General features: G+C 41.0%; 1 protein-coding gene across 2 annotated transcripts in view; it reads left to right on the top strand.

Moving 5' to 3' along the window:
* The window catches only part of LOC116064858 (serine/threonine-protein kinase PAK 3), a 31,238-nt gene extending 5,761 nt beyond the window's left edge, over positions 1 to 25,477 (top strand). The window contains exons 2-16 of one of the 2 annotated variants that reach the window (XM_031320185.2): positions 10,868 to 11,061; positions 11,183 to 11,283; positions 13,109 to 13,262; positions 13,379 to 13,416; positions 16,712 to 16,774; positions 18,021 to 18,176; positions 18,264 to 18,435; positions 19,106 to 19,169; positions 20,150 to 20,198; positions 20,318 to 20,430; positions 21,364 to 21,481; positions 21,700 to 21,799; positions 24,320 to 24,516; positions 24,664 to 24,801; positions 24,969 to 25,477. In XM_031320185.2, coding sequence (XP_031176045.1) covers positions 10,890 to 11,061; positions 11,183 to 11,283; positions 13,109 to 13,262; positions 13,379 to 13,416; positions 16,712 to 16,774; positions 18,021 to 18,176; positions 18,264 to 18,435; positions 19,106 to 19,169; positions 20,150 to 20,198; positions 20,318 to 20,430; positions 21,364 to 21,481; positions 21,700 to 21,799; positions 24,320 to 24,516; positions 24,664 to 24,801; positions 24,969 to 25,058 — 1,725 coding nt within the window. In that variant the 5' untranslated portion in view covers positions 10,868 to 10,889 and the 3' untranslated portion in view covers positions 25,059 to 25,477. The remainder of the gene's footprint in view (positions 1 to 10,867; positions 11,062 to 11,182; positions 11,284 to 13,108; positions 13,263 to 13,378; positions 13,417 to 16,711; positions 16,775 to 18,020; positions 18,177 to 18,263; positions 18,436 to 19,105; positions 19,170 to 20,149; positions 20,199 to 20,317; positions 20,431 to 21,363; positions 21,482 to 21,699; positions 21,800 to 24,319; positions 24,517 to 24,663; positions 24,802 to 24,968) is intronic. The other variant, XM_031320186.2, reaches the window with a different exon arrangement.
* The last annotated feature ends 2,047 nt before the right edge of the window (positions 25,478 to 27,524 follow it).

Here is a 27,524-nt window from a genome sequence, read left to right as displayed (position 1 = left end):
GATAAATAGGCTTTGTCAGGCAGGAAATGCCTATTAGAATGAACTAACGGTTAAAGAAATGTGCTTTGAATAAAATAAGGCCTTTCTGTCATGAAGGAATTATCTCTCAAAACAACCAGTAGTGTAAATAAGGTAGCTAATTTTATCAAGTTTTTAATAGTTACGTCCACTTGAGAGAATAAGGTACTCCTGGTAGTCCATTTTAATAGACGTTTCCCACCTAACTGAATAAACTGTTCGCTTTTATTCTACCGATAACTTATCCAGAGAGAGCCTCTCAAACTGTCAGAACACAGTGCACAGCAGTTTTTTCAGCTTTGATTGTTAGTAGTTTATTTAATGCTTTTAATTTAATGTCGTTTATCAAAAAAGAAGTGTGTGCACACAGCTAATTAACTTACATCAGAAAACGCAGACTAAAACGATTTTGAGATGTTGAAACAAAAATCGGTTGAAAATGAGGAAACTAGCATGACAGGTTTAAGACATGTAGCCTGTGTGTGTGTGTGGATAGAAAGAGTTAAACTGGGGGCAGGTTCACCCAAACTCAATATTAAATATTGAGCGAGTAAGCTCTCAAGCTAGTAAAAGAAAGATGCCTGTTAAAATGAGAGGCATGGTGGATTGTAGACTGTGATGAATAAATGTTTTTTGCTTGGTATTGGATATAGGTAATATTATTCCACAACATGTGAGAGCCGAGGGTTAGTAAGTCCAATATTGTGTGGTAAGATCACTGAATATTTTGAGTTTTTGAGAGTAATTTGTGTGAGGTTATTATCATCTTTTTTTTTATCTCATTAGTGTTGCTAATTAGCAATGGACAAGATCAATGTAGGATTTTAACACCCAGACAAAAGGTGTTTTGTAGTAATTTAATTTAGATTAAATGAGGATGAAATCAGAAAATACTGCGTTGCAGGAAAAACATCTCAACTCAAACTGCTCACCCTGCAATACATGGTAGATTTAGTTCTGTGAAGTTTATGAAAAATGTATCTTTCATCTTTATATCCACTATACAAAAAACAAGTTGTTTGAAAAACTGCTGTTTGACCCAGTTTCAGTTCAATTTCAGTTCCAGTTTTGCTCTGCAATTTGTGTGATATTTGCATGGAAACAACAGTAATATATAAGGTCAAAAAAGTCACCAGGATGTTCATAAGCTATAATAACACTTGGTTATCTAAAGCAGAGATCTTCAACAGGGGGTCCAGCAACCCTAGGGGGTCCTCAGAGTTACTGCAGGGGGGCCCGCCAAATAATGGTATAATGTATAATAATTTGCATAATGTTTTGTCAAAAATGTAAATGTAAACATGAATCCAACATATTATTAGCAAATATAAATCGATCTACTTGTGGAAAAAAAAACATTGATGATAGGCTTACTGGCCTATAGGTAAAGTAGTCTCTAAGGTAGCCATCCACAGACATTTAATCCAAAGGATTCACTGTGCCATATGTATGCTTAACATTAAAACATGATTTATAAAATCATGCCAACAATTTATATTTTATAAGCTTAGTATTCTATGTACTAAATAGGTATATAAGAAGGCTATAGGCCACCCACACATTGTTGTAGGCCCAGTTTAATATGCAACTTTATTTTATACAATATCTGTAGTAGAGGGCCGATGATCCATCTCTCTAAGTTAAGGGGTCCTTGGCTTAAAAAACGTTGAAGACCCCTGATCTAAAGTTTTCTAGACAATCCATTAATAAAAATGCCACGATGAAGTAAAACAAGAACATACATCTGGCTGTTGGCTAATAATAGATCACTGGTTACTGATTAGGGATGTTTATGCACTGTGTAGTGTTTGTTGTCAGGTTCTGTCTTAGTAAAACTAATCTTAATAGGATAATATTGTATCTGAATCAACTTTTCTTTTTTTTTTATCTCTGAGGGATGTAATGTGTCAGTGTGAACGGACATTTAACGTGGAACTATTGCACCCATTAGATTTGATTTTGATATTGTGTAATCATGCTCTAGTTAGCATATTATGAATAGCCTTTTATACTAACACGATTAAAAGATGTGCATCTTCAACATTTCCATAGCTTTCTTTCAAGGCATGTGTATCAGCTAAAAATAGAAGTTGGAAGAGAAAGTTTGATTTTGACTTTTTTTTCAGTAATGCAAGACATGATTCTACTGCTGTTATGCAATTGACAAGCAGTGAACAATACAATTTCACACTTCATGAAAGGTGACAACAACTGAATCAATATGTATGAATATGTAATGGAGCTTTTATCAAGCTCTTGCTCAAGCATCATTTATATGTTAGTGAGTGTATATAGATGTTTGCTACCTCTCAGAATTGTTCTTTTCACAATCAAATAGCCCCATTAAATATGAGCCTGGAACTTGTGTACTTACAGTGAACTCAACAAGATTTATGCTCGGTTGTCGAGTTGAGGAAAACTCACATGCCCCTGTCTCACCTGCCACCTGTTGTAAGCAAACTGATGAGATTGCTGTGACTTGTCCTTTTCATGAACCAAACGTTGGCAGCTGTATGTAAAGTAGAGTTTTGCAGGAGGGAGACCAAACCAGAGAGGTGGAGCCTAATCAGACAAAAGCTGATATGTCAAACATTTTTATATCAGTTACCAAGTCACAGACAATAATTGGATGCAACAGTCAGCAGCTGTATTTTGATGTTTTGTAAATTCCAGGTCCGGTGTATGTTGTGTGTTGGCTTAAGAATGTCAAATGTCAGCTCTTTAAGTCACTAATCTACTTAGTCTGACTTTATACGTTAAAACATGTTGCAGATTAAACAAACAAGATATGACATGCTAAACAGTGAGCATTAGAGGTGCTGGTAGGTGGATTTAGATACCTTTGGACTAGGGCTGAACGATTTTTGAAAATAATCTAATTGCGATTTTTCCCCCCAAATATTGCGATTTCGATTCGATTATTTTTTTAAGCTCTTTGTCTTCTGTATTATTCAACAAAGACAAACAATAAATCATTTTATAGTATGAACACACAATTACACACTAGACAGTTAAACAAGTAAAAATATAGTATATATACACACACACACACACACACACACACACACACACAACAGTGTAATTTTTTACAGTGCACAGAGAGGAGCTGCCTCCAGCCCCTCCCCCTCGTGAAGTTGCGTGCTGCCGTGTGCACTTGTTCAGAGAGGCTATCGTTACGTTAGCTAGTTGCTGGTGTTATTGCCGTGGGATTAACTGTACTAATAAAACCGTTGAAACACCGCGGCCACGCTGCTGTGAAAGCTTCCCGAACGTCATTTATCAGAGTCTGGTTGTTACCCCTCTCAGTGGCAGCTCCTCCACTCCATATATTTATAACGGAGCTAACCGGAGCTAACCGCTAATCAGAGCTAGTTGCCAACCGAGCCTTCAGTTCTGCGTGTCTGTATCCATTAACTGCACGTATGGACTCGAACCAGAATAAAACCCTTAATTTTATTAAAATGGCTGTAAAAGTTTTAAACTACAACTCAGAGTTGTTTGAATGACAGAAATCAGCTCAAGGTACAGTGTAGCGTTAGCATGCTAAGTTGATGCTTTCTCTGCGGAGTGCAGACTGATTTGCTCTCGCGAGTCATGTGACCAAATCGTAGCCTTTGCGATTGGGAAATCGCGTTTTAACATATTGCAATATTATCGCAAATGCAATTAATCGTTCAGCCCTACTTTCGACAGAGCCAGGCTAACTGTTTCCCCCTGTTTCCAGTCTTTGTGCTAAACTAAGCTAATATTTCCCATACTGATAGTAAAGAGTGGTATCAATGTTCTCATCTAACTCTCTGTAAGACAGCAAATAAGCGTATTCTACTCTTTTAAGACTTAAAGCTGGAACCCTGTCCCCAGACATCAATGTTAAAATTTGGCGATTCTGCAAAAGCCTGGATTATGTTCATCAATTCCATGTCTGTTACACAAACTCTGGTACACACCCATGTGAACATATGTCCCAGGGACACTGGACTCAAATGTAGAAGTAATGAATCTTCAGGATAATATCTATTTAATAACATATTAACCATCAGTTGTCAATGCTCAGTAAGTAAAAAAAAAACAACAGAAAAAAACATTTTTTCCATCATCCTTTCCTTATGTTCAGTTTTTCTATAAACTAAAAATAAATAAATAAATGAAACTAAAACTAGATAAGATGATTTCCTTGAGATGCTGTGGCATGTTTGACCACGTAAGATTTTAATCTTGTGACCATAAATTTTACTCGAGTCCCTTTCAAAGGGCGTCCTCTTTAGCAAAATTGTACTATAACACCAAATGCCTCCTCCCCTAACCCTCATTTGAAATGAATGGGGGATGGCATCTACATTTTGACTCTGTGTATTTTATTCTTACCAACCATGTGAGAGAGGAGCATCACTGCAGCATGTTGACATCTGTGTGTCGTCGGCCTCCAGTGCTATAATGTCTGGGTGAAGTGTCTGTATTATATGAAGGTTGTCAAGTGAACTGGCCTTGTCTTTTTTTGCTCTTGCTAATTGTAGAATGGGCCAACTTTACTGACTCTGTGTCTATAAAACACTCCAGTGGCCAGTAAAAGTACTGTATGAACAGCACCAAGATAAAGGAGATAACAATGGTAAACTGCAGCTCTGGAGTATCCCCCCTTCCTCCTTATCCTTTGAATGCCCTCTAGCTGTCCACCCCATCCAAGTAATCAGCATCCTTCAAAGAAGCACAGCCATAGCTAAAGCCAAGTCAAAAAGAGAGTGTGTCCTAATCAGGGGCACGAAGAGCCGGGCTTATGAAGCCCTCCCCCCACTGCGGGCCATTACTGGGCCGCAATGGGCTCAAGATTAGAGCCTCTTCCTGTGTTAGCCATTCAAATTCTGCATTAATGTTTGAAAAAGCAGAGAAAATGCCTGCTCTTCATAGACAGATTAATATTTTATGGAAGAGAAATGTGAAAACATCCTCAATAATATCTGAGTTGAGGTGGTGTGTCTGCGGTGGTTCTGTGATTTTTTTAGACACATGCATTCATACTGAATATTGTCACTTCCTACCAAAGCAAGCTAAGCAGAGTGAGGTTTGGGGTTGTAATTTCTTATTGTGGATCATTGTTACAGCTGACAAAAATTGGTTTCTTAATGATATTTTTTCCCGTTGTCTGCTGAAATAGTTCAGCCTCATACGTAGAGTTGATTTATAATGTTGAGAGACTAGCTTATGTGTGTTTCAGAAATAGGAGCTGCTTGTTTCAGGGACAGTGCACTCACTGACTGACTGCCTGTCAGTCTGCATAGTAAATAGGTCAGTGTTTTATGTGAGAGAAGAATCAAGTAACGTCTGGGCCTCCATGAATCTGCCATCCTTAGCCGTCTGACTGCTCAGCAGAGCTGCTGCTGCTGCTGCAGGAGATTAGCCAAATAGCCACACAGCAGTGACAACCACAGTTTGTAACATATTAATTCATTTGGTTTCTTGTGGTTTCCTGCTGTATTCTTTAGCTGGTGGCACATATTCTCGCTGCTGCCTGATATAGAAATGACCACAGTCAGATACTGAAGAGTACATAATTCATTCACACTGCTCTCCAATGGCAGGTGTTGTATGAAATTATCATATTAATGAGCATGCGCTTTACCCGCACTGCTTTATGTAAGGGTAGTGTGCATCGCATCCTCCCAGGGAGAGCCTGAGTATCGATGAAGCCAAGACTTCACCCAAAATCTCAAGAAAATATAAATTGTATGTTTAAATGGTTCATAACCTCCGGTCACTTCGTGACCTCTCCGGGAACCATCACCTTATCGTGGTGGAGAGGTTTGTGTGTCCCTATGAACCTGAGGGCTGTGTTGTCTGGAGCTTTGTGCTCCTGGTAGGGTCTCCCAAGGCAAAGTGGTCTCAGGTGAGGGAAGAATGGTTCAAAAACCCTATGAGTGACCAAGGAAGAGATGGAGTGACCCTGTCCGGAGGAAGCCCGGGGCCCCCGTCTGGAGCCAGGCCCAGATGGAGGGCTCGTCAGCAAGCGTCTGGTGGCCGGGTTTACCACGGAGCCCGGCCGGGCACAGCCCGAAGAAGCTTCGTGGCATCCATCTCTCCATCCCATGGGCCCACCACCTGTGGGAGGAACCGCTGGGGTCGGGTGCGCTGCCACATGGGTGGCAGTGAAGGTCAGGGGCCTCGACAGACCAGACCCGGGCAGCAGATGCTGGCTATGGGGACGTGGAATGTCACCTCTCTGTGGGGGAAGGAGCCGGAACTGGTGCGGGAGGTGGAGCGCTACCGGTTAGATCTGGTGGAGCTTACCTCTACGCACAGTCTCGGTTCTGGAACCATACTCCTGGATAGGGGTTGGACTCTTTTCTTCTCCGGAGTTGCCCAGGGTGTGAGGCGCCGGGCGGATGTGGGGATACTCACAAGCCCCCGGCTGAGCGCCGCTACGTTGGAGTTTACCCCGGTGGACGAGAGGGTCGCCTCCCTACGCTTGCGGGTTGTGGGGGGGAAAAGTCTGACTGTTGTTTGTGCATATGCACCAAACAAGAGTTCGGAGTATTCGGCCTTCTTGGAGACCTTGAGTGGAGTCCTGTATGGGGCTCCAGTGGGGGACTCCATAGTTCTGCTGGGGGACTTCAGCGCGCACGTGGGCAATGATGGAGATACATGGAGAGGCGTGATTGGGAGGAATGGCCTCCCTGATCTAAACCAGAGTGGTTGTTTGTTGTTGGACTTCTGTGCTAGTCATGGATTGTCTATAACGAACACCATGTTCGAACATAGGGATGCTCATAAGTGTACTTGGTACCAGAGCACCCTAGGCCAAAGGTCAATGATCGATTTTATAATCGTTTCATCTGATCTGAGGCCGTATGTTTTGGACACTCGGGTGAAGAGAGGGGCAGAGCTGTCAACCGATCACCATCTGGTGGTGAGTTAGGTCAGGGGGTGGGGGAAGACTCTGGACAGACCTGGTAAGCCCAAACGGGTAGTGCGGGTAAATTGGGAACGTCTGGAGGAGGCCCCTGTCCGACAGACTTTCAACTCACACCTCCGGCGGAGCTTTTCGTGCATCCCTGTGGAAGCTGGGGGCATTGAACCCGAGTGGACAATGTTCAAAGTTTCCATTGCTGAAGCTGCGGCGAGGAGCTGTGGTCTTAGGGTCTTAGGTGCCTCAAGGGGCAGTAACCCACGAACACCGTGGTGGACACCGGTGGTCAGGGAAGCCGTCCGACTGAAGAAGTCTTTCCGGGATATGTTATCCCAGAGGACTCCGGAGGCAGTGGCAAGGTACCGAAGGGCCCGAAGGGCTGCAGCCTCTGCCGTGAAAGAGGCAAAGCAGCGGGTGTGGGAAAAGTTTGGAGAAGACATGAAGAAGGACTTTCGGTCGGCACCAAGGTGCTTCTGGAAAACCGTTCGCCACCTCAGGAGGGGGAAGCGGGGAACCATCCAAGCTGTGTACAGTAAGGATGGGACGCTGTTGACCTCACCTGAGGAGGTAATAGGGCGGTGGAAGGAGCACTTTGAGGAACTCCTAAATCCGACTAATACGCCCTCTATGGTAGAGGCAGAGCTGGAGGATGATGGGGGATTGTCGTCAATTTCCCTGGTGGAAGTTGCTGAGGTAGTTAAACAACTCCACAGTGGCAAAGCCCCAGGGATTGATGAGATCCGTCCAGAAATGCTTAAAGCTCTGGGTGTGGAGGGGTTGTCTTGGTTGACACGCCTCTTCAACATTGCGTGGAAGTCTGGGACGGTGCCTAAGGAGTGGCAGACCGGGGTGGTGTTTCCTCTTTTCAAAAAGGGGGACCAGAGGGTGTGTGCCAATTATAGGGGTATCACACTTCTCAGCCTCCCCGGTAAAGTCTTCTCCAAGGTGCTGGAAAGGAGGGTTCGGTCGATAGTCTTCTCAGGGCCATCCAATCTCTGTACAACCAAAGCGAGAGCTGTGTCCGGGTTCTCGGCAGTAAGTCGGACTCGTTTCAGGTGAGAGTTGGCCTCCCTAGGGAGGTGTTCCAGGCACGTCCAGCTGGGAGGAGGCCTCGGGGAAGACCCAGGACTAGGTGGAGGGATTATATCTCCAACCTGGCCTGGGAACGCCTCGGGATCCCCCAGTCGGAGCTGGTTAATGTGGCTCGGGAAAAGGAAGTTTGGGGTCCCCTGCTGGAGCTGCTATCCCCGAGACCGGATAAGCGGACGAAGATGGATGGATGGATGGACTTCGTCATGATTGGATGTCGCAGCCATTGATTCTCTGTATTTGCAGACCACATAATGACCTGATTGATTAGATCCCAGTTGCTGTTGTCAGGTCTTGCTTGTGCCATGTGCACATATTAGTGAATCTACTTCTGTGCATGACTATATAAAAGCTGTGTGATGTACTGTAGCTGGCAAGAATGTGTTCAAAGGTTTATGTTAATGGTTTAAACAAGGGCATCATTCACAGCTGCATTAGTCTCAACAGGGCAGAGCCACTTGCATGTGTCTTTGTAATAGAAAACAACTCTAGGCAATGGATATATGTTGTGCTGATTAAGCTGAAACACAGTAATTGTATGTATCCCTACAACCCTTTAACTTTAAATTCGGGCTTCTTTGTCATGTGGCACATACTGTAAGGTTTCCATGACATACCACTATGTCATCTTTATTTTCCTGGCTACTTCCTGTAGATTTGTTTTGATAGCCATGTTGTCGGCAACTCCCTGTTGCTCTCTGTCGATATTGTGACATAACTTTGTAAACCGCAGAGTTTCACTGGGTTTTGTTGTTAGTGACACGCCTAACCTAATCCTAAGAGAACCTGTTTGTTGCTGTTGTCTGGACTTTCACCTGGAACTCACCCAACATGGTAGAAACTGCCAGCAGAGTCAACCACCACCACCGCCAGTCTATTTGGAAATACGCCATGAAAATCATCTTAGAAGAGCTGCAGTGTTTTTTTAATCTTTCTTTTTATCATGTTCCACACTTCACTGTGGATGCCACCCTCACGCTTGTTCAGTGTATAACACGTGTCCCACCGTTAGTTGCGTGACAATTCATCCACAGCCAGCTCTGATACTAAAGGCCAGAAAAGTATGGCTTCGCTATCTGCCAAATCATTTCCTGCAGTGATGATAGAAAAGTTTGTCCAATTGAAATGATCACAGTGCAGTTTCTGTGTTACATTCTCTGAAGTGAAACACAATTGATATTCTCATCACACCATCAGCAGAGGGGAACAAAAACACTGTCCAGTTTATTAGGAAACAACAAGATTGTGTTTGTCTTTTATGGCAGACCAATGTTTGATCTTAAAGACTTTTGTCAGATAATTAATATTGGCAGATATTTTGTAGTCTAGTTTATATGAATAAAACATTAGAATAAGTCTAAACACACATTAATGGTTGATGTTATCCAAGGGGGAAAAAAAACTGTTAGATCAGATGAGAGACTGTTCCGCTCTTATGGAGATACAATTGAAATACCCATCTGTTAATAATTGTGTTGCTTTGAAAGAGCCACTGCAGAGTTAAAGACAAAGATAGTGAACACAATCTGTAAGATTCTATTGGTTCTGGTTGTCCTGTCCAAAGAGGAAACATGAGTGGCAAATATGTTTCACAAGAAGAGTATGCTTTTACTGTTGACATATCTGATTACATCATGGCTTTTCATAATCAATATATAGTATTTCTTTCTCACTAATCTAATTCCTTCATTCAATACCAACTCTTTTGGGAAGTTAACCAAAAGTAGGGTGTAACCAACCAGATTTTGGCCTTGTGCACGAAGATGGTTACATAAAATTGTAAAGGCCACTGTGATGGCACATGTGTAATTTGTCAGAGGCAGTGAGCACTGTGTAAGAACCGAGGACTGGTCTTTGTTTGCTAATGTAGGTCTCCACTAAGGGGGCGGCCTGGATGGCCCGCTTTCTGGGACGGTTGTGCTGCACATCACATGATGGGCTTGGCCTCAGGGTGAGGCAGTGAAGGAGTTTAAGATGGTAGTGGGATGGGTAGATGGAAGATGAGAGGATGAGTGATGGGAATGTTTACTCTTGCCAGTTTCTCTCAGAATCAACTCCTGGTTACTGTTTTCACAGCTGAACAGACCCACTGGACATCAGACTCAGATGTGTTAGCAGAGAATTTTTTTAGACCTGCAGCCAGTGTCGCTGTAACAGAATTCCTCATGTTACAGTGCTAAAATAGGCCAAAGCTCTTAAAATACAATACTTTGAAAGTGTAACTAGGAGTCTTCTGTAAGATCTGTCTGAATTCAGCTAACTCAAGTCTTGATATGACTTTGTCACATTTATATTTCCCCAGTTCTGCTGCTTCAGAAACCAGCCACAGAGACGGCCTTTGCAACTCCTGTATGTCACTTTCCTAGCTGGAGCCCACACGTATCAGTAGTCTGTGTACAAAACTAATTAATGTCAGACTTTTGTGAGAAATAGAAGACTTTTATAGTCTCAAGCAAAAAAAAAGTAAACAATTTGTGACTGCTGAAATAATGAATTGAAAAGACAAATCAACAAAAACTCAAATATGAATTCAATATCTTTGGGTTTTGGATAAAATAAGCGATCTTAAAACATTACATCTGGCTCTGATTCCTATGGCCAATTTTATACTATTTTCTGCCGTTTTTATAGAATATGCATCTCACGCCTTTGTCATCCTTGATATTGACACAATAATTTAATCCCTTGATGTAATTGTATTTTTTTGAACTTACTATGGCTAAGCACTAGTCAAAATTCAAGGTTGCTATGTTTGGAGCATCCAGAGAGATTTTGTGACCTTCACGAGTCCCAACTGATCTATAACCAGATTATTTAACACTGAACTCCTCCATCTCTCTCTTTCTCTCTCTCTCATAGGACATTGTGAGTGCTACTAAAGATGTCTGATAGTGTCGATATTGAAGAGAAACCACCAGCCCCCCCCTTGAGAATGAACAGTAGTTCCCGAGACTCTTCATCACTGAATCACGCCTCTAAACCGCTTCCAATGGCTCCTGAAGAGAAAAACAAGAAAGTCCGTCTGCGCTCCATCTTCCCCGGGGGAGACAAGAGTAAGTATCCTTCCCCACACGTCACCCTCACACTCTGCCCCACATTGATTCACATCCTTTACTAGTTTACCTCTGTATAAAAATACTCAATTGTTAATCACTGTTTGTTTGTCTCCTGCAGCAAACAAGAAGAAGGAGAAGGAACGTCCTGAGATATCCCTACCCTCAGACTTTGAACACACCATTCATGTTGGCTTTGATGCTGTAACAGGAGAATTCACAGTGAGTATCTCTTTCACCTGACAATCAGGCATATTAACAGAGACTGATCCTGATCCTATCTGAAAGCAGAGTCCCGGGCACACACTTCTAAAATCACAATTCCCTCAAGCGATGAAGTCAACTAATGATATATAGTGTCCTCCACATAAAGTTGGCAATACAAGTGACTTGAATGACAATCACTCTGTCTCCCCTATCAGGTAATAACTACACTGGAATCCTTTAGCGTTTCTTGGTAAATTACATTCTAGCTGCAGTTTCTGTAGGCAGTAGATGTTTTATTCTTACACAAGCCTAGATATATTATACCATGACACAGTATTTCCTTCTTTTATGCTCTGTTTAATGTTATTTACACTGAACTGAGTTATTCATAGAGAAGACCTGGAAGTGTTTAGTTCGTTTCTTGTTTTTATACTTTATACCATACCACAACAATTAGGGACTCTAAGTAGATATAATATGTTAGGACTATTATACTTAGACACTAGACTCGTCTGTTTGACACAATCTAGTGAGCGGTTCAATGCAATGGCTCCAAAACAAAGCTTATAAAGCTTTCAATGTTCAGTTTTTGATTCAACAGATATGTTTATTCAGTTTTACTGATGTGTATTATGTATGTTGCACCTTGGATTTTGTTCTTCTTATATACTGGAAGGTAAAGCTGTTGCAGGGGAAGTTATTGTAATGAATTGCATCATATTGCATTATATAAGTGTTTATTATATTGTTTTCTACACCATGTATATGGTAATCCGTTTCCATTGAGGTAATCCTCTGTTATGGGAAAAGCAATGACATCATGCTATAAAGAATGAAAACACATAAACAGATGTTCATGTATACTGTATAATGGAACCGTTATACTGTAACAATGACAAACATGAAATGGTTTCACCATACCAGGCCTAATCTGTAAATCGTGTTTAGTCATCTTTGTTTAGACCTGAAAGGAACTTTTCAAATGAAATAATGGATGAGCAATACCAGACTTATCATCATTCCCCTGTAAAACCAGTTTTTCACTGAAAAGTACTGCATGTCTTTTGATCGTTTTCAGTAACAAATACTTCCTTGTCCATTTGATAAGCGGTGTGCTCATGACACACAGAGCCCCACAGTTTTAATCCAAACCACTCTGATTTCACTTACTTTATATTACTGTTGATTTGCTCCTTGATCACCATCCAAGTGTCATCTTTTTTTTGCTTCTACAGAATAGTAGACTATTTCTTTCAACAGTTGCTTTAAGTGTAAAAATATCCACAAGTTTACAAAGATCGCATGAATGAAACCTATTGTTGAACTACATTCAGCCCACTGTAAAAGGCCTAATGTCCACCAGTGGGCATTGAAACATGCAAACATAGGCTAAAAAAGTGCAAAAATGCCTTACAAGAGTAGTTGTAGTAGATGTTTTCTACTACTTTCTTGCTAAGAGTTAGATGAGAAGCTCGATACTACTCTCATTATGTCCGTTAAATATGAAGCTACAGCCAGTTAGCTAAGCTTAGCACAAAGACTGGAAGCAGGGTTGGAACTGCAAAGTTGGTTCTAGTAAGGTTAAGTAAGGGTTAAAGAGTTTGGGGATATGTTGGGTTGATTGACAGCCGTAGTGACCACTTAGTGTCCAGTGTCTAGTGTTCACCTCAGTATGGCTCCTAAAAGCCTGTTTGGCACAACAGAAACACTACATCTTCAACGGTTTCTGGCTGTGATTGAAGGACTATTAACAACCCACACTCTTTCCTCACAACAAAACTTGAATATTGTAGCTAAAATGATAACATTTTTAACATTTGACCTCTTTCTATTTGTGCAGGGTATCCCAGAGCAATGGGCACGTCTCCTACAGACCTCGAACATCACCAAGCTGGAGCAGAAAAAGAACCCGCAGGCTGTGTTAGACGTCTTAAAGTTCTACGACTCCAAAGAGACCGTCAACAACCAGAAATACATGAGCTTTACCTCGGGAGGTAAACAACACCAAAATACTGACAAAATAAAATAACCACCACCAATATAACAAAAAACATTTCATATTTATTCTTATGTCTAATACAATAGATTATAATGTTCTTTTCTATTTCAGACAAGTCGGCACATGGGTACATAGCAGCAAACACTCTGGTGAGTTCTTTTATATCGAAGCTTACTTTGATTAGTGTTAGTTATAAGCCTAAATAATACATTTGATGATTATTAAGAATGTATTACACCTTCAAATTAGTAAATAAATCATGATGTTGCTAATTAAACACTCCCCTTTTAGTATTTAGTATTAGGAATTTCATTGCTGCACACTGCATATCTTGACCTCCCCAGACTGTCTGGTTATTATAGTAATAACATCATTGGAAAATCTCTCAACTCAAAGATATATTTCTTCGTGATTTATATGTAACAGTGTAATAATTAAACAGGTAAGTTGCAACATTATGTGGCTTTATTTCATCCACTTGAACCTCATGAGCAATTATGCCTCTCCAACTACACCACAGTAAATGTTCCTCACTTTACTATCACTAACTCTGTCTGGGATTTCTGGGATAGACTGTGTAACTCTCCAGCATGTATTTGCACAGACATCTTCCTCTAATGGGCAAAATGTGTGCGCTTCCCTCTAGAGGCTTACTGCCCTCACTATGTGGCATAATGCCCTGAATTTTGCATACATGCCAATCAGTCTGCAGCTCCTGCACGGAAACGGTGACTGCTGTGACAGCCTCTGCTGCTCATTGTTTATTTTTCCAATCTACTCAACCAGATTTTTAAATACCCATAGACAAGCTCCACTGGAGGCTCAACTGCATCTAGAAGGACTCCCGCTGTGCTGACCTCATTCCTGGCTTTGACCAGAGTAATCTATGCTTTGAATGCCTTGGCCTGAACACGCTCAGCCGGGTGAAGAAGTGAAATCCAAGTCTGTTCACTGGGATTCGCTGCCTCAGGCAAATTACAATGGGATCACTTAATGCAGGGCTACTGCTTGAAAGTGCTTTTTGCCAATAAAGGGCAAGTGGGTGTAGAAGTGAGTCTAAAAGGTTGTGCGAGCCCAGTGAGGGTATTTGAGAGCATGTCAGCTTCGGACTGTCATAGTGGTCCCCGGCCTGCTGAGGTGACTCAGCTATTGACTACGGTGACACAGATTCCATCCTAGGTTTGGTCTGCACTGTCTTAGGCAAGCAGAACTACAGGAGAGGGTGCCAATATTTGGTCTGTAGAAGCAAACTCTAAGTATCCCATCATGAGCTACGTGTTTTGAACACCAACTTCTACTAACCTGCAATGCAGGTAAATATTAGAGAGCTGGTGTGTTGTTTTTCTTTAAGCAACTTGCTTTCTCTTCCTATCGCCTGCTACAATCCATGTCTACTCTGCAGTTTTCTTGTCTTGTCATTAAGGATTTAAGACCAAATAGAACCTTTTTAAGTCAGATGGAAAGTAGACTACTATCCACTAGTCATATTGTAAGATTGTTGGGTTTTATTCAACTTCTTTGAGCTTGCATTTGAGCCAGTTTCAGCCATGTTTCAGCCATGTTCAGCATACATTTATAACTGCAGATAATGCCGTGAGGGACACTCTGTTGCATCCTAATTCAAGCTTTGGTCTGACCAAGTTTTATTAAATTTTAAATTCTAGGAATCTCGTAGTAAGACTTTACTTCCTGTGTCCGATGTCCACTCTAACATGCTAAATATTGTTCTTATTGTCCACCTCTACCAAACAATATATTCACCTAAGGAAACAAACACTTTGCTTTTATAATACACAGAACTAGAGATGAAGCTTAAGATACAATGGCAGGGTTTCAGACTCAATTGTAGTGCTTCTTTGTTGCTGCTTTAAATGATTAATAACTTGGTCTGGGTGTTTCTGTCCTGGTGTTACAGTTCCCCCTGTTAAGCCATCAGTTAAGTCATATATTTCCTTTTTTATATTAGTTCTACTACCAACCAGTAAGTCCTGGATATTTAACTTTAGCTTTCTGTCTGAGTATCAGACCACAGGGCTCATCTGTCAACAGCACAGACAGCTCGACCACTGTTCGTATAACAAAGTTTACAGCATTAACACGTTTCTCAGAGTGAGTGAGCTTTACCTTACATTGACATTTCATCTCTTGTGGGCTGTTGACCTTACTGTTTAACTTCACAGAAACCCTAGGATCCAGCATGGTTGTTGCATGGAGGCTCCAATTCAGCTGTTTTAGGATTTATAATTACTTGTGATGGATTTTAAGAGAAGTGTTTCATGCAGTTTGGGTGCCAATCCTGCCTTTTATCTGCTTTAGTAAACAGAGGAGTAGCTGAATAATAATAATATGTATCTGTAACCAAATAATGTTGGAATTATCAAGTCAGTATAGATGTTTATATACTGTAGCAGCTCAGTATGATCAGATCAATCAAATTGTTGTTCATTCAGGTCGAACAGCCCCATAGCTCTGTCATTGTTAGTCCTAAAACTGTCTGTCAGTAATTCTCAGGCTTTAAAGTAAGAAGCTTCCAAAATGCAACAGTTTAATCCCCACATAGACAGTTAATTGGAAATTAGTTGATGTTCAGAAGTCAACAAGAATTGCAAGGACATGACACAATGTTTATTCATTACATGATTATAATTATGATGGTCATAAAGGTTTAATAGTATTATAGAAAACAGCATTTGTCCATTCGGATCAATGAGAGCAGCCACTTCATCTTCACCAGAGCGGTATGGAGACAGTTCTTTTATTAACAGTGAAACCATATTTTCTGTCCGAGTAACAATTATGCTCAACTATCCAAAACAATTCTGCGGTAATAAAATGCACATCTTTTTATATTTTTACCATAATGTCTAAGACTTAGACATTATCTAAGTGAATACCACAACATTGGTTTCACTAACAAAGCTTTTTCCTGCCAGCTAATGGAAGGAGATATTTAAAACTGAAACTGAAACTTAGTGATGTCAGGTTTCTAACAAAATGTGTGCTCAAAAGTGAACTAACATATATAGTGGGAAAGTTAGCTTTTGGAACACATCTGTCAGTATGTGTGGTGCTTATGACAATAATTCAGATGTCTAATGGATTGCATCTTAAACATGTTATCAGGAAATTTCAAATCAGCTATAAGAACACGACACTTACGGTCCTTTATAGTAGCGTTCAAATTAAAGCTGATTAAAATAACATTTTATACAAGAAATCTGAAAATATGTTCTAGGCGTGGGCAAGGACAGTCCTCAGGTGGCATTATTTGTCTCCATCATGTCCTCTCCTCATGCTGGGTGTCAGAAGGACAATTTACGGACCTATTGTCCATCCCTCAGCAGCGTAACCATGCCCTCCATCCCCCCTCCCCTTAAGTCCACTTACTCTTAAACATTGTGTGGGTTTGTTTTGAGTAAATCCATTTTCAACCTTCACATTCAGAACCGACTGCTGTCATCTGGGCCTCCTGTCAGCCTTAGAACCTGCAGCGCATTATTTGACAAGGTAACTCCTCCATATTACTTTCCACATGATGTATCCGTGCATTGGCTTTGAAGCTAAATTTGATCTCCTAATTTTGATTATTCAAAGAGGCTAATGCAAAACCCATATACATATATTTGATTTTAGACGCATCATCACTCTCTGTATTGATCATGGGGGGTATGATTGGATCTATTAGTTAGTAATGTTACTGATGTATTTATTATCTTCCACAAGAGAACCTCGTATCTATATATATATATATATATATATATATATATATATATATATATATATATATTTTAAATGGACCGTCTCTGAAATGGCAGGGCAGGGGCGCATGCCACAGAGGGTTATAATGACTGTCAAACTGCATGTGTGAGCTCATATTCTTTACAACTGCCAATAATGTGCCTTCATTACCATTGTAGACATTACCGCATGGCTCTGTAAAAAAAAAAAAAATAAAAACACACATGCTTACAGTTAGCTAGACACTCATTTCTGCACTGCAGTCTTGGCCCAGCCCTCCTTGGAGCGGGTCAGAGGCCCAGTATGTCTGAACGGAGGACTGAGACTTTCCTTTAGACAGACCCTTTCTTTTTTAATCACTAGAACTAAGCTGCACTGCTTCATTTATGCATGACGAGAGTGGAAATGGATGAAATGTTTCCACTCCATAAGAGGAAGATGATCCAAGGCTAGCAGAGTTTTGGATGGGGGAAGGCTGAGCATTAGGCATAATAAATATGCCTGAGGCTTATTAATCAAATGTTTTAAAAGGTATCTACCATATCAAGAGGATGTCTACACTTCATCAACATATTGCTCATTACTGCAATGTGGCTGCATGTTTTCTCTTAAAGCACAATGGCACCTCACTTTCAATGCTTGTTTCTTTAGCTCTTACTGGACTCATAATAATAATAATTTGATGATAATAATTTTCCCTTCACTTTTAACACAATTGCTCCTGACAATTTAACCCCATTCATTTTTTTCAGATGTATCACAACAGATGAACTTGAATAACATGTTGATATGATCTGACTCTGTTATATGGTTGTTACAATTTAAAAATGTATTCGCCATCACTACAGCTTGTATGTTAGACAAAGTATCTTTTAAATGGCTGGTTTGGGGTTTGCAGGCTGTTTACTGTGGTAAACTGTGTACATGTGTTTAATTTGGGGAAGATACTCTTTTTTTTATTCTATGCTGCTACATGGCACATGCATCCAGACTCACTTACGTCTCTACCCTCTAGGCTGCCAAAACATCATCGTCAGAGCCCCCTATCGCTCCGCCTGTGTCAGAAGAGGAGGATGATGAAGAAGAAGAAGAGGAGGAGGAAGAGGAAGAAGAGGACGATGACGACGAGCTGCCCCCAGTCATCGCACCTCGGCCCGAGCACACCAAATCTGTGAGTTTATACGCCGTGATGGGTGAAATCATTCTGCTGCAAATGCAAAATCCCCTCTGCATTTCATTGACTCGTTTCTCATGACAGATCTACACACGCTCTGTCATGGACCCAAAGCCTCCCACCCCTGTGAAAGAAGTGGTGACTCCACCAGAGTCGCAGGTCCAGCCGGATAACACGTCCAACACAATGTATCGCCACACTGACCGTCAGAGGAAGAAGTCCAAAATGACAGATGAGGAGATTCTGGAGAGACTCAGTATGTGACTAAGACATTTTTTATTCGCCAACAAGTGAATTTTAGTTTAGTTCAGTTGTTCAGATATATTTTCTGTGAATTGTGTCTCCGTCAATGATTATAAAAGCCTTCTCCACACTGACAGGAACTATTTTGGTTGTGAAAAACCATGAATCTTTTGATTTTTCTCATCTTTTAAAATATCATAATCATCCAAATTTGTATAATGTCCTCCTAAGTTTAAATCCACACATTCCCAAAAACAACACTGAGGACACGACCTCAGAGTCGGATAATTCACTCTGTGGTGATTAGAACACAGGCTGGATATTTGGTTTCCAGTGGCATATTACTATTAGTGCACTAATTCTGTGTATTTACAAGAATTATGCAAAAGAACAGGGAGCACTAATGTAATCAAATTTGGACAAAGATGGACTTTTTGTTATTGATTTTTGCTGTGACCGCTCCTGTCTCTGCAACGTAACTTCAGCCCAAAGTACTTCACGGTGCATGTCGGTATGCACCATGATGTAGAGATGAATCTAGGGTATGTCTGAAATAGAAGGGCAGACAAGGTTCTGCAGTGATGTTTTCTGTGTATGAGTGTCTTTGTTTAAAAGGCCGTCATGATTGTGTGCGCCCACACAAGCTCAATCATTATTATATATCTGCTTTGTCTCTGACTCAGGGAGTATTGTGAGCGTGGGGGATCCCAAAAAGAAGTACACACGCTTCGAGAAAATAGGACAAGGGTAAGTCCATCCGCGACCATAAACCAGTCGTCACAGTTATTAAAATAGAGCAATTTAAGAAGCAGTCAGTGTCGCCAGGAGAGATGGAGCTGTAGTGACCACTTAAGTGAGACAGAGGCAGAGGGATGGTTAGGTTGAAGGACTGGGAGAAAGTAAGTAGAGAGGAAATGAGAACTGTTTGCTGAAATGGCTATGGGCCAGATTAGCTCTGCCATCTCTCTCTTTTTCTCTCTCTCTCTCTCTCTCTCTCAACTTGTCTTTCTGTGTTTTACACATATGCGCAGATAAAGACTGTGCAGTTGTTATCTGCTCTGACATTCTCACTATTTCCATATTTGATCAGGAAGCTCCTGCGTTAAACACAAGATAACTGTCTATTTACTCTCTGCCGGGTTATCTTTAACTTATCACTACCAGGAACTATGCATCATTATTCATAGCTTCTGACTAAACACAGGTGTAGCTGGCAGCAAGAGAAAGAAGAAAGACCAGAAGAACTAAGTTCACAGCTGAATGTTTTTAGTATCATGAGTTACACTTCCAAATAAGGACGGAATGGCTGCATACCATTCCTTTGGCCAGTTATTGGAAACCATAAATTTCCTGGATCTTTGTGCTCATCACTGCTAAGGTCATTTAATAGCAGTTAAGTTTCTTTGGTAAAATAAGCACAGACAGTGTGTTAGTGAAGAACCAAAACATTAATTTATCTCATCAAGCCTCAGGTTTAATCAAGTTATGATAGGCCAGTCTGTGGTCTGTCTTTTAAGTAGTACATCTGATGCATGCAACTTAGAATTGGTCTTTGTTGAAGTATATTCTATACGTCTCATGAATCTTTTCAATAAATTACTTAATTTTCAAAGCTACCTTACACTGTATAGACTAAACAGTAATACTATAATAACACCATTTAGTCAATAAGTAATTTAAAACAATTACAATAACAAGAATGTGATTCTGATCTTGTGTTTCACCAGAGCGTCCGGCACTGTGTACACTGCCATTGACATAGCAACTGGCCAAGAGGCAAGTCAGATGATGTTGATTATAAAACATTCACACACTGTATATTATTTATTTTTTCCTTACTAAGCCATCAGGCATTCTCTTGTTCTGAGCCACAAATTCCTCATCTGTTTTCTCAGGTGGCCATCAAGCAGATGAACCTACAGCAGCAGCCCAAGAAAGAGCTGATCATCAATGAGATCTTGGTGATGAGGGAAAACAAAAACTCCAATATAGTGAACTACCTGGACAGGTGAGTTTTCACATGCAGGGTCACATATCACACCAAGTAAATATATTTTCCTAGTGGCATCTTCAAATGGCTTATTTTGTCCAACCAGCAGTCCAAAACCTAAAGCTATTCAATGTTATATAATAGAGAGGAAAGCGGCAAATCATCACATTTGAGTAGCTGGAACCAGCAAATGTTTGGTATTTCTGCTTGATGAAGGACAATTAATTGACAAGTTGCTGTCAATTAATTTTCTCTAACAAGACATTACCAGCTATATAGCACAGTTATTATAGCTTTAGTGGCATATGTAAAATAATTGTTTGCATGTTTTGTTTTTCTAAGATGGTTAAACACTAATTAGCTCATGCAGCACTATTAATGTATCTAATATTAATTTGCCAATAGCAACTGATTTGTGGTTAGAACTCAGAAAAGGTCAGACATGTTGTTACCATAAATTACATTGAAGGATCTTCTGAGCTTTTCAGATCCTTTTTCTTCTTTTTCATTTCCTTCTTCTTTCTCCTTTTCCTTTATATGGTGGTCAGCATTCATCATTCGGTACATGACTGCCACCTACTGTTTTAGAACATGGAGAAGAATTTTAGTACACTATAACTCAGTTTCTATCACATTTTTAGCATCTGTTCCACTCAGATCAGATTTCATAACATTGGTCTTTCTGCTGCTGTTCACAGCTGGCAGTAACATGCTTGAGCACCTTCTGTGTGTGTTGTAATTGACTCTGCATCATGAAGCCCACAGTACATCTTAAAATGTAAAGATGCTGCTCTATGCTCTTCTTCTTGAAAAGTTTTGTTCTCATTTTCTGCGTATGTGTCAACCAGCGTGCCTAGATTATTGATTAGTCAAAGCAACGACTGAACTGAAAACCCCAATATGAAATGCAACTCACACTAAAACTGTATTTTTCATTCTCACTTGTTTTAGTTACTTGGTAGGAGATGAGCTATGGGTGGTGATGGAGTATTTGGCCGGTGGCTCGCTGACAGATGTAGTGACTGAGACCTGCATGGATGAGGGCCAGATTGCTGCAGTCTGCAGAGAGGTAAGAAGTCAAGTTTAGACATCAGCAACACCGCCCACTATTTCTGTGGCTACGGCGAGCTGAACCTTACATTTAGGCGGGCACATGCAAACATAAAAAATAAATTTCTTTTTCCCAGCCAGGAGAAAAAGACTAAATGTGTGTGTAGTACAGGCTTCCCTTTGTACGTGTGGGTGTCAATTAGGTATATTATTAAGCTTTCTTTTCTCTATCTTTAGTGTCTTCAAGCCCTGGACTTCCTACACTCCAACCAGGTGATCCATAGAGATATTAAAAGTGACAACATCCTCTTGGGGATGGATGGCTCCGTCAAGCTCAGTAAGTCTTTGCTTTTTTGTTCAAACATGTAAATTTGCCCTTGGCTTTAGTGTGGTGGAGTTAAGGTCCAGACACACAAAGCCGATAATCGACCATCAAACAGTCTGGTGAGGTCAGTGACTCGAGTCTGTTCAGTGTGTTCATTTTGGCCGATTTGACATGTATATAGGGTACCTATATAGTGACCGAAATGATCACGGTTTTCGGTATTATTGCGGTATTTTTAAAAGTGTGTTCAATATGTTCAGAAAGCACTGATAGGCCTACACAAGCTGAAATAGTTTCAAAAAGTGTAACAGTGTTTATTATATTACAAAAATATAGGCAATAAGCTTGTGAAAACTATTGAAAATAAGCTGCTGAAACACTGGCCCGCTGTAGGGTGTCCGGTAAGAACTTGAACCAGAGATGTCTGACTTTGAGATCCAAGAAGATTTATTTACAACTCCAACATGAAGTTAACTATGAAGTTGTATTTGACATTACATGTGAAGTTGGATGTGGTTCTGAAATATAAGCAAATAATAATGCACATTAAGCATCTGACTTACTATGAACATTATTTACCAAAAGCTAAATGTTATAGCCACCAGCATATAACAAGAAACAATACTAAGAATTACATTCATTTCTCTATAATAATTAACATAAATGTAACATATTGCTCAGTAACACAAACTGAGAATAAGCCACATCTATTACAGCACACATATCCATAACGGAGCAAAGAGTGTAATACACCTTTACTAGCTAAGCACGTGGCTCCACAGGTTAGTCTGTACTGGTGATTGCCAAGGGGGTAAGCCTCTCCTCGGACCGCGAACCTCCTATGGCGCCATTTTAATGCTACCAAGCCATCACCTCCCGTTAGCATCCCATTGACTGCCATTCATTTTGGCGCCACTTTGACAGTGAATAACTTTACATCTGAAGCGTTTAAAGACGTTATTTGTCCATTGTTTATTTCTAAAGAAACACGACAATGTATAAAAGGCTCCATTACCTTGTATCTCACATTATGGCTCCGTAGCAGGCGTTTTTGTAAAAATAGGCTAACGATTGTGTCATAACCACGGGATGTACTACACCTCGGATAAATAAAAAAAAAAAAAAAAAAAAAAAAAAAGCTAATGTATTTGCACTTACTACTTGTGGTCTGGAGTTTGAACCTTCACAGTTGAAAGCACTTAATTGTAAGTCGCTTTGGATAAAAGCGTCAGCTAAATGACATGTAACGTACTGTCACATAGTAGAGAAATTACCGTACAGTACAGGAGAAGCGCGCAGGCAGTTTCGTCTCACATTAGCTGTTAATTATTAGCTAAGTGTAATTACTAATGTTAACTAGCATTTTAGTTAGCAAAAATTAGCCTGCGCCTATGTTATCTCCTTACATATACCTACGCTCTCCGTCCCTGCAAGATTGAGAATGATTGAGATTTCTCTTGGCACAGCTACCAGAAGACTTCCAACTTTCAGACACGTTGCTCACGTCACATTTACGTCTTCGAGCTCAGTTGGAGGCTGCTCAGTAACGCTAGCCATCACCGGAAAAGTGCTTCTAATCATCACTGATTGGTCAATCATCTCAGGAGAGAGAGAGAGAGCAAGTGTTACTATGGCCTTTTTTACAAGGCAGATAAATGACCTGAGCGTTGTCATCTCCTCCTCACGCCATGATTCCAACTTCAAGAAACGCACTGTAGGCTACGCAGTGCTCCCGCGCGGCAACTTGAGGAGCCTCGGATTAAGGTGGGAACACGCGGTTTCCACACTGTGGTAATCCACCGAGATAATACTGATATTTTAAATGAAAAAGGTAATTGTTATCTTCAACATTTTTACCATGGTTTACCGTTACACCGGTAATCGTTACATCCCTACATGTATAATCGGCGGGGCGGGCACTGCCGGCAACTGGACTCAAATGACCCATCTGATTGGTAGAGTGCTAACCCGGAAACGGGGAGCGGAATGAGCGTGACTAGAGTCTCTCAAAATCTGATGAAAATCTTTTAAACTGACCTTTGTCGATCTGAAATGAAGACAGATTCAGCAACTGCATGGCCTATTTCTCGGTTAAAATGTTTTCAGAAACACGTTTCGGTGAACTATCTTAGTACAATATGAAATCGTATTCTGAACAAGCCGCCATGACAGTCTGTCTTTGAATTTCCGCAGAAACCAGACCCATGTGACGCGTTAGTCCAATCAGCTGCTGGTTTTCATTTTTTGGGCGACAATACAGATTAGCGCCGCCTGCTGTTATGGAGACGTATTGCGTCTCGTCGCTTTGGTGTGTTCCGAGGCACTTTTTTGACCAACTCGGGGAGACTGATCAGTCCAACTGCCTTTTTCTGCCAACGGTCGGCCGTCTGGTCGGTGTGTCTCGACCTTTACAGTAAAATTGCACCATTTCTGAGAGAGAAGTGTGAGATTTATGTTAAGAGAGATGGTAGTGTGTTAAATGAAAGACTATAACACACCACTGCACCTGTCTTCCTCTGTCTCCCTCTGCAGCCGACTTTGGCTTCTGTGCCCAGATCACTCCAGAACAGAACAAGCGCAGCACGATGGTGGGAACACCCTACTGGATGGCACCAGAGGTGGTAACTCGGAAGGCTTATGGCCCAAAAGTGGATATCTGGTCCCTGGGGATCATGGCGATAGAGATGGTGGAGGGAGAACCGCCCTACCTGAATGAGAATCCACTCAGGGTAAGACACAAAGTGCAGCCACAACACAGGACTCATGTTAGCTCCATAGTGGTAATACAGTATGCATGGAGATGAAATATTCTGAATTCTTTTCCAATGTTGCCCTCATTTCATGGTCTCATGGTCTGACCTCATCCATCTCACCAGGCGCTGTACCTGATAGCTACCAACGGGACTCCAGAGCTGCAGAACCCAGAGAGGCTGTCATCTGTGTTCAGAGACTTCCTCAACCGCTGTCTGGAGATGGATGTGGACCGCAGAGGCTCTGCCAAGGAGCTGCTCCAGGTAAAAGCGAGACTAGATCCTCAATAGCGGACATGCATATACACACACGTTCATGTCCAGCAGATGTCATCAAATCATCACTAAATGCCAACTATTGATAATTCTAAGTGCGCATACATCTCTCTTTGGCTCCACATCTCCATTATTATCCTGTCTGTCCTCTGCAGCATTCTTTCCTCAAACTGGCGAAGCCTCTATCCAGCCTGACGCCTCTGATTGTAGCTGCGAAGGAAGCCATAAAGAACAGCAGTCGCTAGGGTGTGACCTGTGTCCCCACCCGAGGCTGGAGCCCTGCCTGTGATGTGTGCGTTCATGGGGGCAGGGGCTTGGGTGTGTGGATGGTGGGTGACGTTACAGTGACAGCACAAGGAGGGGGGATGGTTTTTGTGACTTATCGTGACAGCAAAAGGATAAATGACCCCCAGGCCTCATATGTAGGACGGACATCTGGCCTTGCAGCCTCTCGGCCCATGCTGCTGAAAAGACCTTGCCTCCTTGTTTACTTTTCCAGCACTCTGTACATGTAGAGCAGTCCATCACAAGTGTGTGTGTGTGTGTGTGCGTATGTGTGGGTGTGTGTGTGTGCGAGTGTGTACCAAATGTGCACATTTCTTTGTGTCATATGTCTTGTTTGGCAGCAGTCGCTCCCCAAACCAAGAAAATACAGTGAAAAAAATGAAAATAACACATGCTCATTTTCAAGCAGAAACTTCAGGAGCGAAGAGGAGAAAGTGACAAAACTAAAGAGCCTGTGATTTTTTTCCCTGCCCAGCTATTGGCGTGGTTTTCTTTCCTCTAGTCCTTCCATGGAGCACAATCAGGCCACACTTACACCTGCAGTGACCAGCCGATGTGAGAGAGTGACTCTGGGACTCTGGACCCAACCTTTGCCTGCATGACTAATGGTTCTGTGGAGAAACATTGCTACTCCTCCGCAGATTGTCACATCTCAAGGTGGCATATTTGTGTGTGTGTGTGTGTGTGCGTGTGTGTGTGTGCGTGTGTGTGTGTGTGTGTGTGTGTTGTGTGTGTAAGGGTGCAGCTACAGGGGAATAAGCCAGTAATAATTTCACATGACCTATGCCAGCTTTAAACATGCTTCATTAATACACTTCATATCAGTGAAGAGATACGGGTCCCGTATTTCATTTAAGCCAACTTCTTTCAGACAGTCTCTGCCATAGAGTCACTGGAGTTCAGGTTACCTGCAGTTAATTTGCTTATTTTCTCTCTTAAACTGGCTACATATTATCAGATTTAATGTTGTGATTAATTCCAAAATATTGAAACCAGAACATGTGTGACTCAACTGTAGATCACACATGCGAATATTTAATTGTGAATATATAATATACATACTTTCTTATTAATTATCAAGAGAAATGTGTTGTGATGTAGTTAGATACATTTGATTGCACTGACATGAAGATGATATGTCGCACATTTAAATCAACATTTGGTACTGAACACTCCATATTCCATGTGGCAGAAATGATCAGAATGACTTCAAAACAATGACAGCTTCATTACAAATGCAAGCAATGTATCTGCAAATTTGAAAGATAATTCTAACATGCATGCGTACGGTACATAAACTGTAGCATTCATTGTGTACAAGCTTCTCAAATAGGATTATCCATAGATATTCAGTATGTGTGGCTTTCTGTACCATCTATCTTAATTAATGTCAAAGCAAATTTTTAACAGGTATGACATAGAAAGAAAGACAAATACTAGATCAGAGACTCAACAGAAATATAAATGTTTTCATCTAAATATCTATATTTAATGATGGATTGTCCTTTTTAAGTTGCTGGCACACAGTGGACCAACATTTCAGCCTTTTAAATAAGCTATTTTTCGACAACAGTGGCAAATAGAAGGTCATGTAATTATTTACCTTAAGTGATTTGAAGGTCTAGTGCCACACATTGTCACAGTTTCCCATTGTGCCCCAAGTATCCCTGTAATCTTAAACCTTAAGCAGGAAAGATGCCCCTCGACCAAAAAAAACATAAAAATATGCATAATGTATATTCAATCCAATCGTGGAGGGAGAAATACATTTTCTTCATCTTGTAATCCATCAATCAAAATAACTTTAAAGTATGAACAGAAATTTAGATGAAATAAGTTATTCTCTAATTTCCCAGAAGCAGGAGTGATTACTTATAAGCCTTGTGTGTGTCCTTTTGTCTTTCAATGGTGTCTTATGTGTCTTTTTTCATATGATCTGTATTGTAGTGAGGTTTTGGATTGTGTGGCAGATCAGAAAGGGGGAATGTTATCCACTGAGCGAAGTAGTGGAGTGGATGTCATTTTATGATTGTACCTTTTCCTAATGAGCACTGAAAACAGCCACCCTAGTAGAGGTTCATGTTGTTTGCTAACATTCCTTCCATACCTGGTTAGCGTTTAAACTCATTCCTGTACAGACATTATCTACTCTGTGTCTGTATTTGGTAGCTTCGTCAGGCATTTCCCATGTAGCATCCCTCTGTGCGTGAGCGTGTGTGTTTGTGCGTGTTAGGAGGCTACCTCAATCTGCACTAGAAGATGCCTCACTCATGTTGTCCACCTTCATTATGAGGTGCAGGGTAGCTGCTCAGTCATGTTGTACCTCCATTGTACAGCAAATGTACAGAAGATGAAGGAGTGATGTTAGACAGGAGGATGCAACAGAATCCATGCATGTAAAACAATCTATACACTGTATCTCATCT

Source organism: Sander lucioperca, chromosome 13 (genome assembly GCF_008315115.2).
Source record: "Sander lucioperca isolate FBNREF2018 chromosome 13, SLUC_FBN_1.2, whole genome shotgun sequence".
Classification (NCBI taxonomy): Eukaryota; Metazoa; Chordata; class Actinopteri; order Perciformes; family Percidae; genus Sander; species Sander lucioperca.
The sequence above is the reverse complement of the archived record's forward strand: the minus strand, read 5'-3'. Positions and strand labels throughout refer to the sequence as shown.